This window comes from Gavia stellata, chromosome 4 (genome assembly GCF_030936135.1).
Source record: "Gavia stellata isolate bGavSte3 chromosome 4, bGavSte3.hap2, whole genome shotgun sequence".
Lineage (NCBI taxonomy): Eukaryota > Metazoa > Chordata > Aves > Gaviiformes > Gaviidae > Gavia > Gavia stellata.
This window is the reverse complement of record NC_082597.1, coordinates 45,870,581-45,890,791: the sequence shown is the minus strand read 5'-3', so window position 1 is coordinate 45,890,791 and position 20,211 is coordinate 45,870,581. Positions and strand designations below refer to the sequence as shown.

General features: G+C 38.7%; 1 protein-coding gene across 1 annotated transcript; it reads left to right on the top strand.

Moving 5' to 3' along the window:
• Nucleotides 1–73: 73 nt before the first annotated feature.
• Nucleotides 74–6,132, top strand: CCDC59 (coiled-coil domain containing 59). Its single transcript, XM_059816971.1, has 4 exons — nucleotides 74–203; nucleotides 1,629–1,851; nucleotides 4,288–4,387; nucleotides 5,885–6,132. The coding sequence occupies exons 1-4, from the start codon at nucleotides 74–76 to the stop codon at nucleotides 6,044–6,046; spliced, it is 615 nt and encodes a 204-aa protein (XP_059672954.1). The 3' UTR covers nucleotides 6,047–6,132.
• Nucleotides 6,133–20,211: the final 14,079 nt, after the last annotated feature.

Here is a 20,211-nt window from a genome sequence, read left to right as displayed (position 1 = left end):
GCGGGTGAATCGAGCACCGAGCGGTGGTGGCGCAGCTCGGTGACGTGTCTCGCTGCGCGACGCCGGGAGAGTAATGGCGGCGGCGTGGCGCGGCGGGCCGGGACCGGCGGCGGAAAATGCGGGCGCCGGGGCCCGCGGTCCCCGTCGAAAGCGGCTGTGGAGGCCCGTCTTGCTCCGCGACGTCATAGGCAGCGTCCAGGAGGGTGAGTCGAGGGCGGGCAGCAGCCGCGACTGGCCCCTGGCAGGCCTGAGCTGGCGTCTGGTGGGAGAGACAGAGCCGAGGGAGGCCTGGCCCGGCCCCGCTGGTGGCGGCCCTTGGCGTCCCGCTGTGCCGCTGAACTGCCTCGGCCCTGGCGGCCCGGGCCGGGGCCAGACCTTCCTGCTTTAGTGAGAGGTTACGTGTGGCGGAGCCCGGAGACTCGTCCTCGCCCACTGTCCGAGGGGTGGCTGAAGGCACATTAGGCGAGTGGTCCGTCATCGGCGAGGGTGGCTCCGTGGCGGCTCGGGGCCGGTGGCTGCAAGGGTGGATGAGGACAGCCGGTGTCTAGCTGCAGCTCCCGGACCTCGGGATTGCAGAGCCTGCTCTTTTCTGGTGTTGTGCTCGGGCCGGGTAGCGATGGTTGTCTGGTTTAGGACTCGCGTTCAGTTTTCTGGGAAGCTGTATATTTAAAATAGAAGCGTGTTTGGAAACAGGTTCAGACTATTGACAGGTCGTTATGTAAGTGTAAAAGTAAACTGCTAGGAAAAAGAGCAATGGTTTTTGCAGCACTTTTCTGAAATTTCAACTTTGGAGAAAGAATCAAAGGAAAAGTTAGGACTGATTTGGACTTGCTGCATTGAGAAGCTATTTTCTTGATGAATATTATAAAAGTCAGTAGTTCTTAAGACTAATGCAATAAAAAATAACATTTTAGGAAAAAAACATGTTTAACTTAAGATTGATAAAGTGGTTATATAATGATTGAATTTGAAACAACTATTATCTCATGTTTCCTTTAAGGCTAAATCATTCTATGATGTAGCATACTTTTGAAGGTGTAGAAAAGCTCTTCCTGGACAGGTGTAGAAAGAAGGTAGTAGCATTAAAAATGCTATTTGTGTGAAAAGAGATAATGGAATATTCATATAATACAATTCAGTGATTTAGTCTCTTTTTTTCTTGTGGCATTGCAACTGCAGACTACTTAAGCAGACAGTATTACTATTATCATTGTCTTCTTGAGTCTGTGTTTAGGAATCTATTTTGGAATCTATTTTGATGTTGCTTATGAAGCTGTCTAAAGTAGGAGAGAAGTGAAATGGTAATACATCTTTTCACTGGATTCGAAAAGCATAGACAAAGGTGTATAACATTGAGTGTGCATTAAGTACTGTGTTTGCAATGGCATGTTCTCTCGAGGGTTTAGGTGATAATTTCTAGTAAATCTGTACAAGCTGCAATGTGACAGTAGGGAATGGATTTATAACAGTGTGTTTCCCTTGAATTTTTGCCTGGTCTTATTAAAATTAGCACAAATCGTTTTTTTCTATTTTGGAAAGAAAATGGATTGAAATGATCCTGGCAACAATTGAATGGTTTGGTACTACTTCAGTGCAGGTGTATTTAACCCTTTTTCTTACGTTTTCAGGACGAGGATTTGCATTTCGGAGAAAGCAAAAGATTGAAAGACAATACAGGAAATTGTTGAAAAAGGGAAGAAAGGTCCATTCACAACAGGATAGTCAGTTTACCGATACGTATCCAGAGCACTTGAAACATCTTTACCTAGCCGAGGAAGAAATGTTGAAGAAACGGCGCAGGGCTCCAGATGATTCAGCTTTGTCAGAAGAAAAACTTAACAAAGCAGTAGAGTGAGTTTTTTAAATACGTCTCTAAAAACAAGTAATTGTTTCCGTCATTAAAGAAATATTCTAGATCTTATACTTTATGTGGACTTCAGTATGGTGATTTGCTTTAGTAAAAAAATGCCATTAGGTCTTAAATGTTTTTCCTAATTGTTAGAAAATTTAAAGGTACAGCTTTGTTGTGTTTGCATCGGAATCAGAAAGCAAAATTGATGAGGTTTTGGGCTTGATTCCACAGAAGTAATATGACATTTACTATTGTACTTTAAGGATAGGGTTCATCCCAAGAGTGGTAAGTGTTTGGCCAGTTTCTTACCATGTCTACAAAGAGAAGAGCCTGCATTTCAGGTAGGGTGCTTTTGAGCCTACAGAGTTTTGCTTTGAATTGATTCTTAGTGTTTTTAAATTAATGTCACTTTTCAGATATGTTTTTTGCATTATCTTTCTGTTCCCAGTTTGATAAGTTGTTTTCTTCATATTGCACTGTTTTTCTGCTAGAATGAGCAATATTATCTGCAGTTATCCTTTTGTGGTATGGCTAGTTTTGGGGGGATTTTAACTATGAACTTAAAAAAAAATGAAATGGAGGATTTAGTAAAACCTTACGGCAGTAAAGTGTTCTTGATCAAAGTGATAATTTTAAATAATAGAGATGTCATAATAGTTTGCCAGTGGTGTTTGGGTTTTTTATTTTTTTGTTTTGTTTTAAATTTACTTGTAATAACTGGGAAAAGTCAAATGGAGTTTTTTAATTTGCGGTCTAACAAATATCAGACAACTGAAAACATTTTTTCCATGTGTGACAGTAATTCCCCCTGAAATCTTGCTTGGGTAAGTCAGTAAAATGAAAAGCAGTAGTCACTCAGGTCTAACACTGTCATGGCAGTGTTTTTAAACAGTATTCAAGTGCGGTGATTGAGACAATGCCTTTTTGTCCCCAGTACAAGGAGTGCTGTAAGTCTTTGAATCCCAAATCTAAACTTTCCTGGAAAGAATGCTCAGGAGAGGGGGGCAAAGGCAGTCAGATCTAAGCCCAGCAGTGGAAGAAATGTAGAGTTTTGACTGGAATAGGCAGCTAATTCGTGGGGATGTCTGTTTTTTCTTTAAACCAGAGAGTTTTTAAATTTTGCTTAAACTATGGACATTGTGATTGTAAACCAGAATTAATAATTCTGCAAAAATGTGACTGCTAATCTGTGAGGTGGCGTGATGCGTAGAGTCTGTTAGGGAGAATTCAGTGTTCTGTGGGGATGTAAAATAAGTCTTTGGTTAGGTAATTCTATTTTAGCATATTTTGCAATTTAAGTAGTTTCGTACTTGAGATGATGAGGTGTCATTACACAGTATTGCCACAAGATGGAGATGAGAATGAAGCAAAGATTTATTTTTTTTTTCCCCTTCTGTAGAGTGTCATATTTCTAAATCAAAGTATGAGTAGATACCTTCATTTTCCTTTTTGATCGTCTGTCTGAAATGTCCTAGATGATGATGGCTAGTTCTCAATTTTTTGTAGTGTAATAGAGTAATAAAAAACTTACTTTGTGAACAGCTGTTAACTGTCTAGCAAAGCTTACGTTTTTCAAGTGTGAAATGTCACTGTTTATGTAATGGCTTTATTCTAAATCAGAAAAAAAATTAGAACTAAATAACCTGAAAAATCCACTCAAAGTAGTGTGACAGTAAATGCCAGACAAATGACACTGGTTTTCTTTTACTGTTTACTTTGAAAGGTACGTGGGCAGATTTTTATATTGAAATTGGGAAGGAAAATTCAGTCCCTAATTTCAGAACATTAAGGATGATAATATACCATTTCTTTCAAGAAGAAACTTTTAGAAAGGCAGTGTTACTACTGTGCTTACACACCTTGCCATGTCAGCCTGACTCCTCTGGCAGGCAACCTGCTGACAGCTGGCTGTCCTCATATCTCTGCAGTTGCATCCATATGTCAGAACTAGAAAGAGATAATATAGCTCTAAGCTAGTGCATTCAGTTTTTCTAACTCTGAAGAGCTAGTATGATGGGAAAAAAACCCTCTTTTAGCCACTCCTTCAACTCTGTGAAACACCATCCATGTGAAGATCCAACAGGTAAGGTATATGTGTTACTAGAAGTTCTGTGCAGTCCGGTCTTCAGTACACTGAGCATTGGAGGAGTTTAGTTTGCTGTGTTTTCATGCTAGGTGCTCATTGCATGACATGTAGTGATGTTGGGTATCATATGAGAGTAGTGCAAATATGTATCCATTCAGTGTAGAAGGATGAGCCTTGCTTGTCAATTACGTAATCTGTAAATCTTTATTTCTGATTAACTTCCCCAAGTATACAAAAAACAGTGGAAGAATGGAAGGACTGTACTCTGATTCTGCAGGGGCTATGGGATATATGGTTACGTCTGCTTGGTGATAGTCCGTTTCTGAAGTACGTGTACTTTTTCTTATAGGTCAGTTAAGACTGAAGGGAAGTTTAAGAAGAAAACGTCCAATCAGAAGGCAAAAGAAGAGTATGAGAAAATAAAGGCTGAGCGTGCTAGAAAGAAAGAGGTAAATCTTAAACAGAGATCTTTCTTGATTGTAGACAAGGACTAGATTAATACCATTTCTATCTGTCAGCCTTTTGTCTGGACCCAAATAGGACCATAGGAGAGGAACACAGGTATTGGTATTCTTTCAGTCTTTTTCAACTTGACAGTAATATTCAGGCATGCAGGTGTTCAAAGTTATCATTGTCTTTGTTCTTACGATTCTTTGTTCTTACGATTCTTACGATTCAGCTGAGAGCTTCCTTTTTGAATATTAGGTACAGATAATGCTAAAAGAAATGAATGCTACAACCAGGTTATTTAGAGGAAATAGGAACAAACAAAAACCCAGCAAGACTGCAAGGAATTTTCTCTGAGCAGCACATAAGAGTTGCCTGAAGGGAGGTGTTAGCATTTTTGGTCTTATTCAAGATACTTAGGCAAAACAAACGGTAGCTAAGTGCCACAGTAACAATAATAATTTATGTGGAATACTGGTATGATAATCACATACTTTATCCTTGCGTATGTTAGCAAACACTGGATTTGCTGTTATTTATTTTGGGAAAAGAAATAAGCTTAAAGACACAGTTTTGGCCTCCACACTATATAAAAAAGCTGGGATTTAGTAGAGATCAGAAAAAATACGAATGTAAGTAACAACTAACCTAAGTAAGATGAATGTTCTTGCTTTGAGTAAGCATTTGGTTGGTAGTTTAAATGAATGTTGTTTACAACAGTATGCTGAACAGCAGTAAAATTATTAGATAGGAAGTGAACTACAGGTAAGTTAGTCAATGCTACTCTGGTTTAAAAAAACAAAGAATTAATTATATTAATCATTGTTATGGTAAAATACGTGAAGCATTCTGAATGGAGAGATGTTATATTTGCAGGTTTTTTTCCCCCCAGAAGCCTATTAGATTTCTATTTAGAAGTATTTTCTGGGGTCATTTATGGTTAATTTTATATTCTACCTCACAAAGCATTCTTACTAATTTTTGTACATCACAGAAGCTAGCTATGTCATGGAAAACAATAACATAATTGATAAATTATCATCTGTGTGAGCATTCTGCAGAAACATCTGCCTTTGTGGTCAGCATGGCACTGCATTTCAAACAATAAGCTTTGTGAGAAGAAATCATCCAAATGAACTGAAGCAGACCTTCAGTCTGATTTGTGATATTCAGTCTGATTTGCATATTTTGGTAGGACATGATATAAGTGAAGCAAGCTGGTTGGCTTGCTTGTTGTGGATGTTTGCCCAAATTACTTACCAAAATTACAACACTGGAGAAGGGGTTATGAGCTTTTTGATAAAACCTGAACATAATATAGTGAGGATTATCCTTATAGTGTAAATGCCTCTACTACTAAGGGAGTAGTACGTATTTTAGTGACAAACCTTACTGTAGGATGTCCTGCTGAAGAAAACTTGGCTCTTCTCTTGAAGCTTTATGCAATATAGTATGTTCTGATTGCAGTACATGCATAATCATAATCTGTTTCATTTCAGGAAGCAGAAAAAAGAAAACAACAAAGAGAAGCAGCTCAACAGTTGTACAAGCAAAAGAAAATGGAAGCTTACAAAATATTGTGTAAGAAGACGAAAAGAGGACAGCCAAATCTAAACTTACAAATGGAGTTTCTTCTTCAGAAAATACAGCAAAATACATAAACCTCTGCGTATATCTTAATTACAGGTCTTGAGTTACCTGTGGACATTTTATTAATTTTAATAAATAATGTCTTTTTGCTTCTGTATGACTTTTGTCATTGCCTTGATTTATCTCATCAGTCCAATAGTGGAGGATATTCATGCTGAAAATATGTATTGTATGCTGAGAGTGAAAGAGATTTGGTGCCTTGAAAATATATGATCTGTATTTCTAAACTTAAATTCTGTTAGCTATGTAATATCCTGAATTCATTAGAGCCTAGTACCATCTGAACATAAATCTACATAGTGTAAAGCATTTGTTTTCTAGCTCTAATGCTTCCTGCAATTGTGACTACTAAAAGTATGCTTACTTGAGTACGCAACATAATTGATATCTCATGAACTGCCAAGGCTAGGAGTGTGTTTTGTGTGCTAGTGGATAGGGCTTGGCACATGAAAACAAAGGACATAAACTATACTTGGATGGCTATTATTTATAATTCTCCACAAAAAATAAAACTTACCAAAGGTCCAAAAATGGTTTGGATGTAAAGATCATGTAGACTTAACATATACTTTGTGCCTGGTGATTTATACTTTGGTGGTTTATTTTGTTCATAGACTAAGTATGACTTTCTAGCTATGATGGTTCAAGTAGATGGGTTGAAGTTTTGGTATGCTGAGTATATCAAGTTTCTAATCTTTGTTCTTTGGAACATTTTAGAAACAGAATTCTTTAAAATCTTGATTTGGACATGCAATTAGTGATCTTGGCCTAATAAAATGAAAGCATTCTTAGTAAGAGTAATAAATTTTCAATAAAGCAAGTTAACTATTTTCCTTAAGTTTATACAGGAGAACTCTATTATACTTTTGTCTTTATCTCAGTCTACTTTGGCAGCCAAGAAATAATACTGAGGGTTTTTCCTGCATATAGTGAAGACTATTTAGACATCAAAGTAAGGAATGTCTTGGAATAAATATCTCAGGACATGCTCTGTAAGATTTGCAATATATTTACAGTATTACGGTATGTAAATTGTTTGCAGCATTAAATTATCTCATTTAGAAGTTGATGTCAACTGCAAAAGAAATCCTCATTTAAAATACATGGGGAAAAATAGTTTTGCATTGTATTACAGGCACTGTTAAATGAGGAATAGTTTAGGAGTTTGCCATCTGCCTGGAAAGATTTCGGAAAGCTGTAAGTCTTAGACCAGTAATTCCATTCTTCAGTGGCCATCCTGGATTACTGGTATTGCTATAGATACTGGTATACAGTCTAAATACCAGTACACTTTTAGACATGGCGTTTATCTGTAAAGCATTTGGATGAAGTTCGAATGGTGCATTTGAAATCCAGATTTTTTTTCTTGTGTTAAATTGAGTGAAAACTACTGTCAAAATATTCCATATGCTTGATTCTTCCTGGAGGATAGGCTAGGTAATATGAGACAGTAAGTTAATTACCCTTTTGGTTTTTTCATTCCTCCTTAGCAACAAGAATTCTCAGTCATTGATTGGTGGAAAAGAACAGAATTCTGCTTTAAAAAGAAATCTTTTTTTTTTTTTTTTTTTTTTAGTTGCGTTACTCTCTTTAAGAGAATTTTGAGAGAAGTTCAGGATTCATAGTATCTGTTCCACAGTATTGGTCATTAAAATTTAATCTTGCCTCATTCTGACTTTAATTGCCCTTCTCTTTAGTCTTTTTATTCCATGTTTTTGGTGATAGTTAATATGGAACAGACCAGATTTATCTGATTTTCCTGAAGAGGCACCTGAAAATTCCTTCCTCTTCCCCCAGTGCTTCAGATAACCTGATCAGGCAGAGCACTTGACCAAAAATCAGTGCGGTATCTGACCGTAGCCCCAGAATTGCTGGTTTCAAGGAGGAGAGGGAGTTTCTGTCATTTCTCCCTATCACTTTCTCTCCACCATAACTTTATTTGATTTGGACATAAAAAGGGGCTATGACTAAGCCCAGCTTCTCACAGACTCTCATAAGAGAGACCTTTTTTTCCACCAGAAGTTAGTTCTTGATGTAACAGTTGTAAAAGGAAGAAGTTAAAATTACACATTTCCTCACCCTGTCCTTTGCTGATTGCCATGAAGTAGCAGCCCAGGATGGTAGTCATGAGAAGCTGGTGCAGTCCAGTGTCTCAGCTGCTTCCTGAGCCTGCACTCTTGCACTGTCAAGCCTCTTAAATCATTTCAGTACCACTGGAAGGCAGTGATGCAGCAGAGATGATGCTGGGTGGCGCAAGGTCAGGCAGAGAAGGGAATTGAACTTTTGCTTTCATTTACAGAGTAGCACTCTTAACAATCGACCCATTATTTTATGGAGAAAAGTGTGGAGAATGAAGGGAAGGAATGTTTTGAGAAAGGAAATAAAGATCTAATTTTTTTGAACTGGTGATCAGTAGGAAAATAGTCCAATAGCAATTACATGGGTTTATGGAGGCTGCCTGTTAAAGCTGCTGCTTTCAACTGTGTCTTTTAATTTGAAATGTACGAGAAGTTAGTCCAACAGAATATTAAACTTGTACTGTTTTTTATTAATCTTTGCTGTGAATATGTGGTGAAGATGTTGAAATGTGAAAAAGAGGAGCATAAGTCCTGTTGCCGTTCTTTTTTTTTTTTTCTAGTCACGCATTCAACTTCTCTCTTCTGTAGCAGTTTGTTTTCTATTCTCTGAAAACCTTCAGATCTCAAGTAGTTATGTCATTCCAGTACATTTTCTGAGTAAGATGAAGTGGAAGGGATAGGGCTGCACAGTTTGCAATTTTATTCTTCAGAAGTTGGATAGTCAGTGAATGCAGGCAACTTCAGACATCTCTTTTTTCCCTTCATTATAGGCCAGTGAAGTTGTGAATCAGAAATAAGGGAGGGAAGAAAGCATCAGGTACAATACATTAATTTTCTCTTTTTGGTTCCAGGGAAATGAATGTGAAGCTTCCCTTGTGCCTTTTGCAGGTAACTTCTTGGGAAATCATAATACTAACTTAAATGGATTAAGCAGGCTTTGACAGTACAGGGACTTTCTCACCCCATACCCATCTCAAAAGAATCTTTTTTCCTGCCAGTAAGAGGAAAAACAAAATGAAAACTTTCATCCGTTAAGATACCAAGGCTTTGGAAATGTGGGACAATGTAGACTTTAGATTTTTTCTTATCTTTACAGATAAATTATGCCTGCACTAAGAATTAGGTAAAGAACATGAAGTTAAAAACCTGATTGTAAACTTAGTGTCTATTTCTGCTTTCACAAAGAAATGTTTTAAATCATTAATCAGAGAGTTTAGCAGCAGTTCTAAGTGGATTAATGGACGGACGTGTTGTAAGTATAAGAAAAACAGAAGGGCACTTCATTTAATAAAATCAGTGAGGACAGGACAGAGCTCTGAAATACTAATTTCCCGTAGAATTTTTGTTAACTCATGCACACCTTCTGGAATTGCTGAGTGGGTAGTTAATAATGAACTGAGAGCCAAGCAGATAGCTTGCTGACTTTCCTCTAAAGAAAACCTTTATGCGATGTGAAAAAGAAAAACAAAAGTCTAAAGCAGGTCAGTCTGAACTCTTGGTAAAATAGTTGTTGGTCTCTTCATAAAGCTGCTATGTAACTGGACCCACAACATGCTGACTGCTCTACCTTTTGCGTATAGCTTTGTCATGAACTTTGTTGTCTTCCATGTAGTTTTTGATTAATAGCAATTTGGATCATTGTTTTCAAGTCTGGATTTACTTACATATTTTCCTAAAAGAGAGATTATCCCCACATTTGTATCTTTTTTTTTTAATATCTTGATAGCAACCCAGTTGAGGAAACACGTCTGTTGAGAAATTATATTTGAGGATCCCACTTTGTGAATGAAGAAAGAAAAGAAAAATTATAAAAATAAACTAAGCTAGCTTAATGTTTTACTAATCTATTCAGTCCACATTTGCTCACTAGATAATGTGATAAGAAGTGGCACATAGATTTAAAGTATCTACATGCAAAAAAGCTGAATTATATTTTGTCTTCTAACCGCCATGAGACAATTTGTGGTTCAAAACCCCAAGTGCTTTAAGCAGAAAGACTGTTTCACCAAGGAGAGTCTCTGGTTTCTGCTCGCAGTAGGTGCTCAGGTGCTGGAATCCACGATCTGCAGATTAAATGGTTATGGCTCTGCTGCGCCGATCTGCTTATGTGGCATCAGAGTGGGCTAAACTCCCCGTTGATGTTCTCCTTACTGCATAAATGCTGTCCTTTGGAACTGAACAAGAAACAAATACCTTTATTTTTGACCCTTGATAGTTGCCAGGTTATGAGAGCTGATACTCTGTTTTAGGACTGTCACTCTAATCTAAGAAACAATTTATTCTGAAAGAGAAAAAAGGAAGAAGAGTACTATTTGTTACATATATACACAGCATTGAACATAGATACTTAGCTGCAAGGACGGTGCCAAGAGGAAAAATGGTAAGTTCATCTAGATAAAGTTATTTTATCAAGTAATTTGGTTTGTTTTCCTCTGTGTTACTAGAAACCTGTAGTCAAAAGTAACAGCAGGCTACAGCTAACTGGTTCTTTTACGTACTTTTTAGCATGATGATTGCTTTTATCAGTTATGTTTGGATAGTTCAGGGGATTAAGGAGAGTTCCAGGGATTAGTAGTTGGAGTCTGACCTTTTCATTTAGGTACTGTGCTTATAGTTATTGTGACCATAGTGACTAAACCCTTTTCTTCCTGAGAGCTATGCAGTAGCTAGAAATTTTTGGTGGTAAATGTGCCCTGTGTCATGAAATCATGCAGCTCATGTTTTTAATTGGGAAGTCCACAGAAGTGCACAGAAAGGGAATAATCTGTTTAATCCAAAGTCCTTCAGCCAATGCTGAAGATAATAGAAACTTGTATTGGGTTTGCGTGGCAAGGTTTTGGTAGCAGGGGGGCTACAGGGGTGGCTTCTGTGAGAAGCTGCTGAAAGCTTCCCCTATGTCCGGCAGAGCCAATGCCAGCCGGCTCCAAGATGGACCCGCTGCCGGCCAAGGCTGAGCCCATCAGAAGATGGTGGTAGCGCCGCTGGGGTAACATATTTAAGAAGGGGGAAAAACTGCTGGGCAACAGCAGCCAGAGAGAGGAGTGAGAATGTGTGAGAGAAACAACTGCAGACACCAAGGTCAGTGAAGGAGGAGGGGGAGGAGGTGCTCCAGGTGCCAGAGCAGATATTCCCCTGCAGCCCGTGGTGAAGACTATGGTGAGGCAGGCTGTCCCCTGCAGCCCATGGAGGACCCCACGCTGGAGCTGGATGCCTGAAAGAGGTTGTGACCCTGTGGGAAGCCCGCTCTGGAGCAAGCTCCTAGCAGGACCTGTGGAGAGAGGAACCTGTGCTGGAGTATGTTTGCTGGCAGGACTTCTGACCCCCATGGGGGTCTGTTCCTGGAGAGCAGTCTGTTCCTGAAGAACTATAGCCCATGGGAAGGACCCACATTTGGAGAAGTTCATAGAGGACTGTCTCCCATGGGAGGGATGCCATACTGGAGCAGGGGAAGTGTGTGAGGAGTCCTCCCCCTGAGGAGGAAGCAGCAGCAGACACAATGAGTAATGAACTGATCTCAAGCCCCATTCCTCATCCCCCTGTGCCACTGGGTGGAAGGAGGTAGAGAAATGGGGAGTTAAGTTAAGCCTGGGAAGAAGGGAGGTGTGGGGAGAAGGTGTTTTAATATTTGTTTTTATTTCTCGTTACCCTACTCTGATTTGATTGGTAATAAATTAAACTAATTTCCCCAAGTCGAGTCTGTTTTGCCTGTGATGGTAATTGCTGAGTGATCTCCCTGTCCTTATCTTGACCCATGAGCCTTTTGTTATATTTTCTCTCCCCTGCCCAGCTGAGGAAGGGAGTGACAGAGCAGCTTTGGTGGGCACCTGGTATCCAGCCAGGGTCAACCCACCACTAAACTACAAAATGGGTATGAATAAGAGTAGTGGTTCTGTAGCTACCAGGAGGATTTCACTTTTAAGTATCTGTCACTAATAATTTGGGAAGCAGTGAACAAATAAAAGCATTATGGAAATAAATGCAGGTATGTGCATTTGGGAACTATGGATGCTAATTCTTCTGTAATACCCATAAACAGTACAAGTGTTGAGACACACAGCATACAGGCATGACTGTAATGTAGTAGTCTCATGCATTGAAGAGTTAACTCCATGGGAGGTCTCAAAAAGAAGAGTATGAGTTTGGGTTGACCTATGACATTGATGCACTTTTTTCATTGTTCCTGTGTTTGTTACTTGAAAAAAAAACCACATGTAAAGGAGCTACAAGCATGTTGTTTATTATTTTTGCTTATTTTAGAGATCACAGTTTTACATCTGATGACCGTGCCATATAGTGAAAGGTGTTCTGAGACACAAAAAGTGAGTAACAGCAATGATCAGGGAATTCCTGACATATTTTTTGACAAACTGAAGGTAGTTTTATTTACCCAGTTTTAACAATATAAATGTAATATTCTTAACGTTTTCTGTAGTCAGTGAGGACACCATCAAGGGGCAAATAATCACATCTGAACATAAACCACAGGTATCACTCCTAGAGATACATAGCTATCCATAGGGAGTTTAGAGTGATTAGTTCTAACATCTAGACTTCCAGAGGTAGGTGAGATGAATCCTGTCTTGTGTCTTGAAGAAGCCTTTGTAAGGGTCATTTGGCAACAACACTTAAATAGAAGCCCATGATTCACAGTGCAGTTCTGTTAAAATTTAGACACAGAGTGAAAAATGTTTTCTGAGCAATAGAACAGTAAAACAGTCCTGAATGTATCACACACAGCTGACCAGGACAGGGTAGCAGGGTACCTCAGCTCCCTTTGAGTAGGGAGCTGTTCATTTTGTTATGGTAGTTTCGCTCTTTGTCCCTGCATTATTTTTTTTTCAGTTAAACAGTAATGATTTGCTACAAGGTAGGTTATTTTTCTTTTTTTTTTTCTTCTTTTTTTCTTGTAGTTCCTTATGTGATATAATAAAGTACTAGGACTTAAAAACTGCCAATAGAAGATGGAAAGTATATGTCCTACAATTGCTGACATACATGTCATCCTAATCCAAAAGTCAAAGGCATGCTGGCCTAAAACTAGAATTCTCCTCCTATTTAACATTTAAAAAAATTAGAACTGTACTGTAATATGTAGTATGTTTTAGGTCAACAGCCAACTCAAATCAGTTACGCATATAGATTAGATTGCTTTAAGGAGACCCAGGTGGTGAAACGTGTACACTAGCAAGATAATGCTAGATTATGGTAAGGCCTTCATGTTTTATCATTCAGTTGTTAATATTTATGTTCAATTTCTTTTATTCTCCAGTTAAGTTAGATCAAATATAAGGTAAAAAAAATAAATACACTTTTTTTCAGAATAGAATCCTAAATTGACTACATAACAATGAATTTTTTAATTTGTTCTTAGTTTCAAGGACCAGCTGTAGTTTTGTCTGTAGAAGTATCCACCAGACTAGTCAGGCTGGTGCTATTAAGTGTTCTTTCCCCAAAAGCTGCATACACCATTTGAGTGTTTAAAATATTCTTCAGGCTGATATAATTTATGTTTCCTACCTACACCAGTTTTGGGTTTGCTCCTTGATGACAGGACTGCTGTACTTTTGTTGAGGATTTTCCAGGGAGGAATGGAAGTAGCTGCCCTCCACAGATGGCTGTCTCACTGGCAGGAAATTCATCTGGACTCAGCATTTAGGATTTACTCTGCACATACAAACTCTGCACTCAGTGCACACACAGTATGTCTGATCTGGCCCAGACTCATCTGATTTATGGCAGGAAGCTTTGCAGCTGATCTATACAGATACTGAGAATTTGAAGCTTCTAGAAATTTTACTGCATGTTTACATACATGGCACAAAACCAGCTTGCTCAGCATCCCTGACAGTTGGCAACACAGTATTCAAGTCTGCATCCACGCTACCGGGGTTCTAAAAGTTATGTGAAAATGTTAGGTCATCAACCTTCATCAGACAACTTTACTGGGTGCAAAAAGTCCACTAACACCAAATATTTCATAACCCTATCTGTTAATAAATTAAAGCCAAGCTTATTTTTCATAGTGCAGTTGCTTTTGCTTCAGTGTCCTTTTCTAGTTTGCATCTTATTTTCTGATGATAGCTAAAAAAAAGCAACATTGTGCACTTAGGGTCATGGAGCATGTATCTGCTGGAGGTAGGGCATCTCCTCTCAGATATAAAACTGTAATATATGACATTTCATATTCCACTATAATCATTAATTTGTGTTTTTGTCATGTCAGAGCAATATGCTATAATCTAATTTCTGCTTTTGAATACAGCACATACATTTCATTCTCCAAAGACAATGCAGTGAAAGCTTTTTTAATGTTGTTTTGATTTCTCCAAATAATGGTCCATCTGTAGAAATTATAGGTAAAAAAAGCATGAATTCATGCTGTGTCACAATTTCTACTGATATTTATGATTTTTTCTGCTACTTATTTCATTTGGGGGTGGTGGTGGTCTACTTTTTTCCTTATAGATAGTATAAATAAAACCGGTACCTTAGGTGGAAAATGGTATTTGGGTAGACAGAGTTAATTTTAAAATAATCTGGTAAGCATTAAAATACATTTAGTGGTTGATAAACCAATACACATTAAAATATCAATTTATTCAAAGTATGATTGTTATAATTGTTTTATAGGTGTCAACGTGTTAAATTGCACTGCAGATTTGAGAACACAAAACAGTATTTCATACGCACTGTGCTCAAGATTAAAGCAAAGGAAAGGGGATATAAATTACACATCCATACCCACACATAGGTATCTGTAAACACTGGTCTGATTTTAAGGCAATTCCTTAAGATGGTCATTTTTTATTTTAAAATTTGTCTTGTTGTCCAGGTGGTAGTGATTGCTGTTATCAGCTTTATTTTAAAACCAGTTATACACATAATTTTGTGGTAATTTCACTTTCTGAACCTGCAGGTATATGAACTGTTGCTTCTTGATCCTTTTCTACAGTATTCTGCTCTGAAGGCAATCTGTTCTTCAGTGCACGGAGATAATGCGAGGAGGTACACTGATAAATTGCCTTTGCACTAAGAGCAATAAATCATGCAAAAAATCGCAAACGCTTTCTATTTAACAAATATTTTCACTGGGAGTGCACAAAGAGGACAAAATACAGTTACAACATACACAGGAACACCTTCCACTTCTGCATCATGCTTAGTATCAGAGCAAGTTGTCAAATTTTCAGCTGCATATGTAGGGGCAGGACAGCTCTTCCAACTCACGTCTGCACTTCCCATCTCTGCTCAGAACAAGCACACTAAGGAATGGGCTTCATCTTAAAGCATCTGTTTCAAGTTAATCATACAAAGTAAGAGAAACTAAAAAGGAAAATAAAAGGCTACCTCTTCCATTGTCTAACCTCTTATGTTGCTTGATTTTTTTTGTCTTAAGTTGGAACTTAAGTCTTAGGATTTGTATTTATTTCTGCCAGAGTACTTTTCATTACATCACACCTGACTGCACCATAAAAGCAAATGAGCCATTACGTGGTGGTAGGCAGGCACAGCGGGAGCTCGTTAAGGGCAGTACCATGTTGGAAGCATTCTGAAACACTGGATTTTTGGGTGCCTTGTCAGAAGATGTCAGAATTAAGCATATTTCTGTGGGAATCCTGAGATAGCACAGGCAGTAAATAGTGTGCAGGAGGAATTTTTCATGAATGTTTTAGATTTCAAGTGAATTCTGAATATTGTTCACACCTTCAACCTTCACAACTGATGAAATCCTAAGGTTTTTTTGAATAGGTGGACCTACATTTAATACTCTGTATATAATGCAAATGAAGATTATTTGCCAACTCCCTTGGTTCTGAAAGGTAGAGACATTTTGCAAAAATAATATATAGGCACAACTTCCACAGTAGCACCCTTAATTTTTTAATATTTTTAACTTTCTGAAGATTCTTGGGCTGTATTTTAAACTCTTTTACGGTAAGTCATTGCTTTCCTTGGATTTGGATTCACAAAACGAAAATATGGGTATGGTGAAGTTTGAATACTTACTATTTAAGGAAAAACTTGTAACTGAAAAGCAAAAAAAGGAAAAAAAGTAGTGAGAACTGAGCATGACTATAATTATAACGTGCAGCTATGACTGTCATAGTTTTTTATTTCCTCAGAATGCCATTTGACAAGTGTGAAATTAAGCTACCTCGGACCTTAGGCAGCTGTAAAAAAACCCACAACACCACATAACAACAACAACAAAAAACCCCAACAAAAAACAGGAACAGCTAGAAGCATCTCTGTCAGTCAGTTTGCATTAGGTGTCTCTCAAAAAGGTGTAGTCTCCTAAAAATTATGAATTTGATACGGAAATGGTTCTGTATACCTGTGCTATAAAAAAATGTCAGAGTAGATCATTAGTGTATGACTTGTTTGCCATTTGAGTTATTATCTAATACGTTTGGGGTATTATTCCTGCTCCACCAAAATCTAATTTGTACTGAAGACTGCAGACTTTTGCATCTGTTAACAGTTGCAGATTACTTACAGGCTGAAGAGCTTTTCATTATCCTTTAATTTCATTGTCTTTTAGTTTCAGTTCTATGGTAGTATTGATGACTCATAAACAGTTCTTTGCAGATAGTAGCAGGGCTATTGTATGTTGAAGAAGAGATTTATTCTGGAGTGGTTTTGGTATTAGATGTAGAGAAGATGTCAATTTCAAACTGATGGGGGATCAGAGAAGTGTATTTTCTACTTCTCTCACCAGTGTGGAGGACGAGATCTTGTTCTTGTTGGGACAAAAGCATTTCCCTAAACTGTGTTTTCTTCTCTGATGTATTAAGAGTGCACTTCCTCATAAGCCTATATTTTTAATGGAAGTGACACATTACAGTAAAGTTGGGGGCCCAACAAAAGAGAAAGGGATGGAAGGCGCAGACAGATAGGAGAACTGATAACAACTATGTGTGTTTCTTAACATAAACAATATTCAGAATACAGGTTCAGATGAACCACTGTTTTACAAACCCAGTGCATATATGTAATGAAATAACTCACATTATTTAACAGATAAACTTACATTTACAGAACTTCTTTTATCATAAGCATTTTAGGGTATATATCCAGGATATTTGTTTCAGTTTAAAACAGGGATGCCATTGCAAGTAGCTAAATAATCTCAATTGGAAAAAAAAACGTAGAAAATACTTTTCCTTAGTTTGAGTGTGGAAAATATGTACTACAATGTAAAGATTATTTATTACCAAAAGCCAGTGTTGTAATCTGTTTTGTATTTATTTTAAAACATGAAACTAATTTCAGGTTTGTAGACTAAAAGAAGAAAAAGAACACTCTGAAATTTAAGTTTTCCCTGGTGCCAACTGGCTTTGGATGTTTCTCAATGACTGTTTCTATAGCAACAGCAAACATATTATGAAGATAATTTTAAAACATTTTTAAACATCTCACATTTGTTGTTATCTAGCTTCAGAAGGTACTATCAAATACCTGTCTACATTTCAGCTGAGCCACTCCACAGAAAAGATGGAGAGAGATAATTTGCAGCAGCCATGCTTCCATTGGTACTACGTATATGTGCAAGCACTTTTCATGGGCTCTTTTTGTTCTTGGTTAAGAAAAGCCCACTGGGTGGAGGCATGGAGCTGAATTTCATCAGGAGACAGCAATTCATAGATTAATAAATGTAAAAAAATGAAGGGACATTAAGATCAAAAACTGGTATACTTCTTTAATGAAGTCTGTAAGATTTGGTTGTTAACAAAGTTGGGCACACCTTCGTTAAAACCCACTGACCGTAATTTGAAATTATTTGTGGCATTAGAGGATTTATGGAAAAATTCTGTGAACTGCTCAGATGTATCCCTTATTTTCAATATTATGCTGTCCAGTTACAATTTTGGCCATATTGTGCTCTGGCTTTGCTGGTTACATGAACAATACTGTAACAGTTACATATGTGATTACACTTCCTAATCTACATGGAAGGAAACCCAGATGTCTTGCAGTATAGAGTCTACTTTAGTAATTTTTTGGCTCTTCTGAGAGCTAATGGCCAGTTTATCAACATTTTTCTCTTAATAGGGGCACCAAAGCTGAGCAAGGCTAACTGTTCCACAAGCCATTGTAGATCACACAATACCATTTTTTCTACTACATTTCACATTTATCCCATGCTAGATAAGAAACTTGGCCACAACCCCTCAATTTCTCGTCTGAACTTGCTGCCTGGTTAATAGTATCAAAAATAACCCTTCTTGCAACAGAAAGTGAGAGCAGTAGCAGACAATAACCACAACTCCACAGGTTCCCTGGACTCAGCTTTCTCCTGCAGGTGCTGCCAGCTGTTGCTGCACATTCTGGGGGCCCCCATGTCACAGGCAGCTCAAAGGCTCTTAGCGCAGTGAGCCTCTGCTGCTGGGGACTGTCACTTGAAATGACACAGAGGGTGTGCCTGCATGCCCCTGCAGTGGTTCAGCTGGAGGAGTTTTCAACAGGTGACCTCGCAGACAGAACTGGGGGTGGAGGGCCAAAAGCAGTTTATTGACATCCATTTCATACATATAAAGGGATTTTTAATGGAGCGCTGTGTAAGTGCTGGGATTTGCTAATCTCTGCCTAATCTGTTTTCCTGAGCCTGGGACACAGTTTCAGCTCAGGACCTCTATCTGTCAGCTGTAATGATAGTGACATTTGCCGTTGACATTTGCTGTTGATATATCTCAAAGCAACTTTGTATGAGGTCTTCTCTGTGGAACCATGTGGGAAGAAAAAACAAAGTCAAATGAGACCTAGTTAGAGGCTTGACAAATATCCTCATAGTCAGCTCTAGTTAATAGAGGCACAAGTACCACAAGGTTAGACTTTGTAATTTTGTCTCTAGATGCGTATTCTGTGCTCCTTCTTTCTGGAAAATGCTTGGAGAAGGTCTCCAGAGGAATTCCAATTAGTAAGTGGAGTCCTGGCAAATATTGACCTATCTGTGAGACAAGTCAGTGCCCCAAGGTTAACCCAAGTGACTGCTGTGCTGCTGCAGTTTTGTTATGGCTCTTCTTTGGGTTCGTTCACTCATATCTCTTCAGCCAGGCACAAAGGCAGTCTCCAGTCAGGATATACGAACCTTTAAAGTACAAAGCAAAAGTTAACCAATAGTTAACATATAGGAGATAGCCAGGAGTTAATGAGCTGTTAGTCTAAGCATCAGTGTGCCCACCACCTCTGGTATGAAGAATCTTTGCTGAGAGGCTAGCATCAGTCAGGAGGGGGAAGGCTTGGACACCACCACACATACTCTGTGCTTCAAGTTGCTGTCTGCCACCAGCTGCATCAACCTTGATGACACTGGCAATTTGACCCAATGCTTCACAGCTAGTTCACAAACGAACAGATCAGCCTGACTAGCCTCCCCGTGTTTTTCCCATGAGGACTTTAAACCTTTCCACGCTGGTGTTTTCTTTCTTGTATCGTTGAGCTACTAATGATGCTGTCTCAACAATCCTACCCCTGGGTGAGACTTTTGTCTTTTCTGTCTCTTTACAGATCTTCTCGCTGCACTTTCATGGCAGTCTGAGTCCAGGTGTGTCACATAAGAGCTGAGTCTTGGATGCCTGGTCCACTGGTGAAAGTGGGGGCAGCTGTCTGATGAGGTTATGGAGGGAGGGTTTCAGCCTGTGCACTGACCCAAGGGAAGGTGGGCAGGAGTCCATTCCTCCAGAGAATTAAATTAATTATATTACTGGTTATACTCTGCTGATGCTTTTCACAGCCCAGTGTAAATTGCAAAAAGGCTGAGAATTTCTTCTCAGTCCCTCTGGATCGTGGAAGCATCATTTTCATCCAGGGCAGGGTACTCTGACCTCAGGTTCCGAAGTGGATCATATGGTGTGGTATCAGGTTCTTCCAGCCCAGGTCCAGGACTCTCATTTGTCCTTGCCCCTAACATTCCTATTTGCCCATTTCTCCAGCCTGCCTAGGTCTGAATTGCAGCCCTGCCTTTGAGTGTGTCTATTGGTATCCCCAATTTGGTGTCCAGGTCACTAATAAAGATGTTACACTTGACAGGTCCCAGGACAGACCCATGTGGTACTCCACTTTTCACCAGCTCCAGGTAGCATCCCATGACCCTCTGA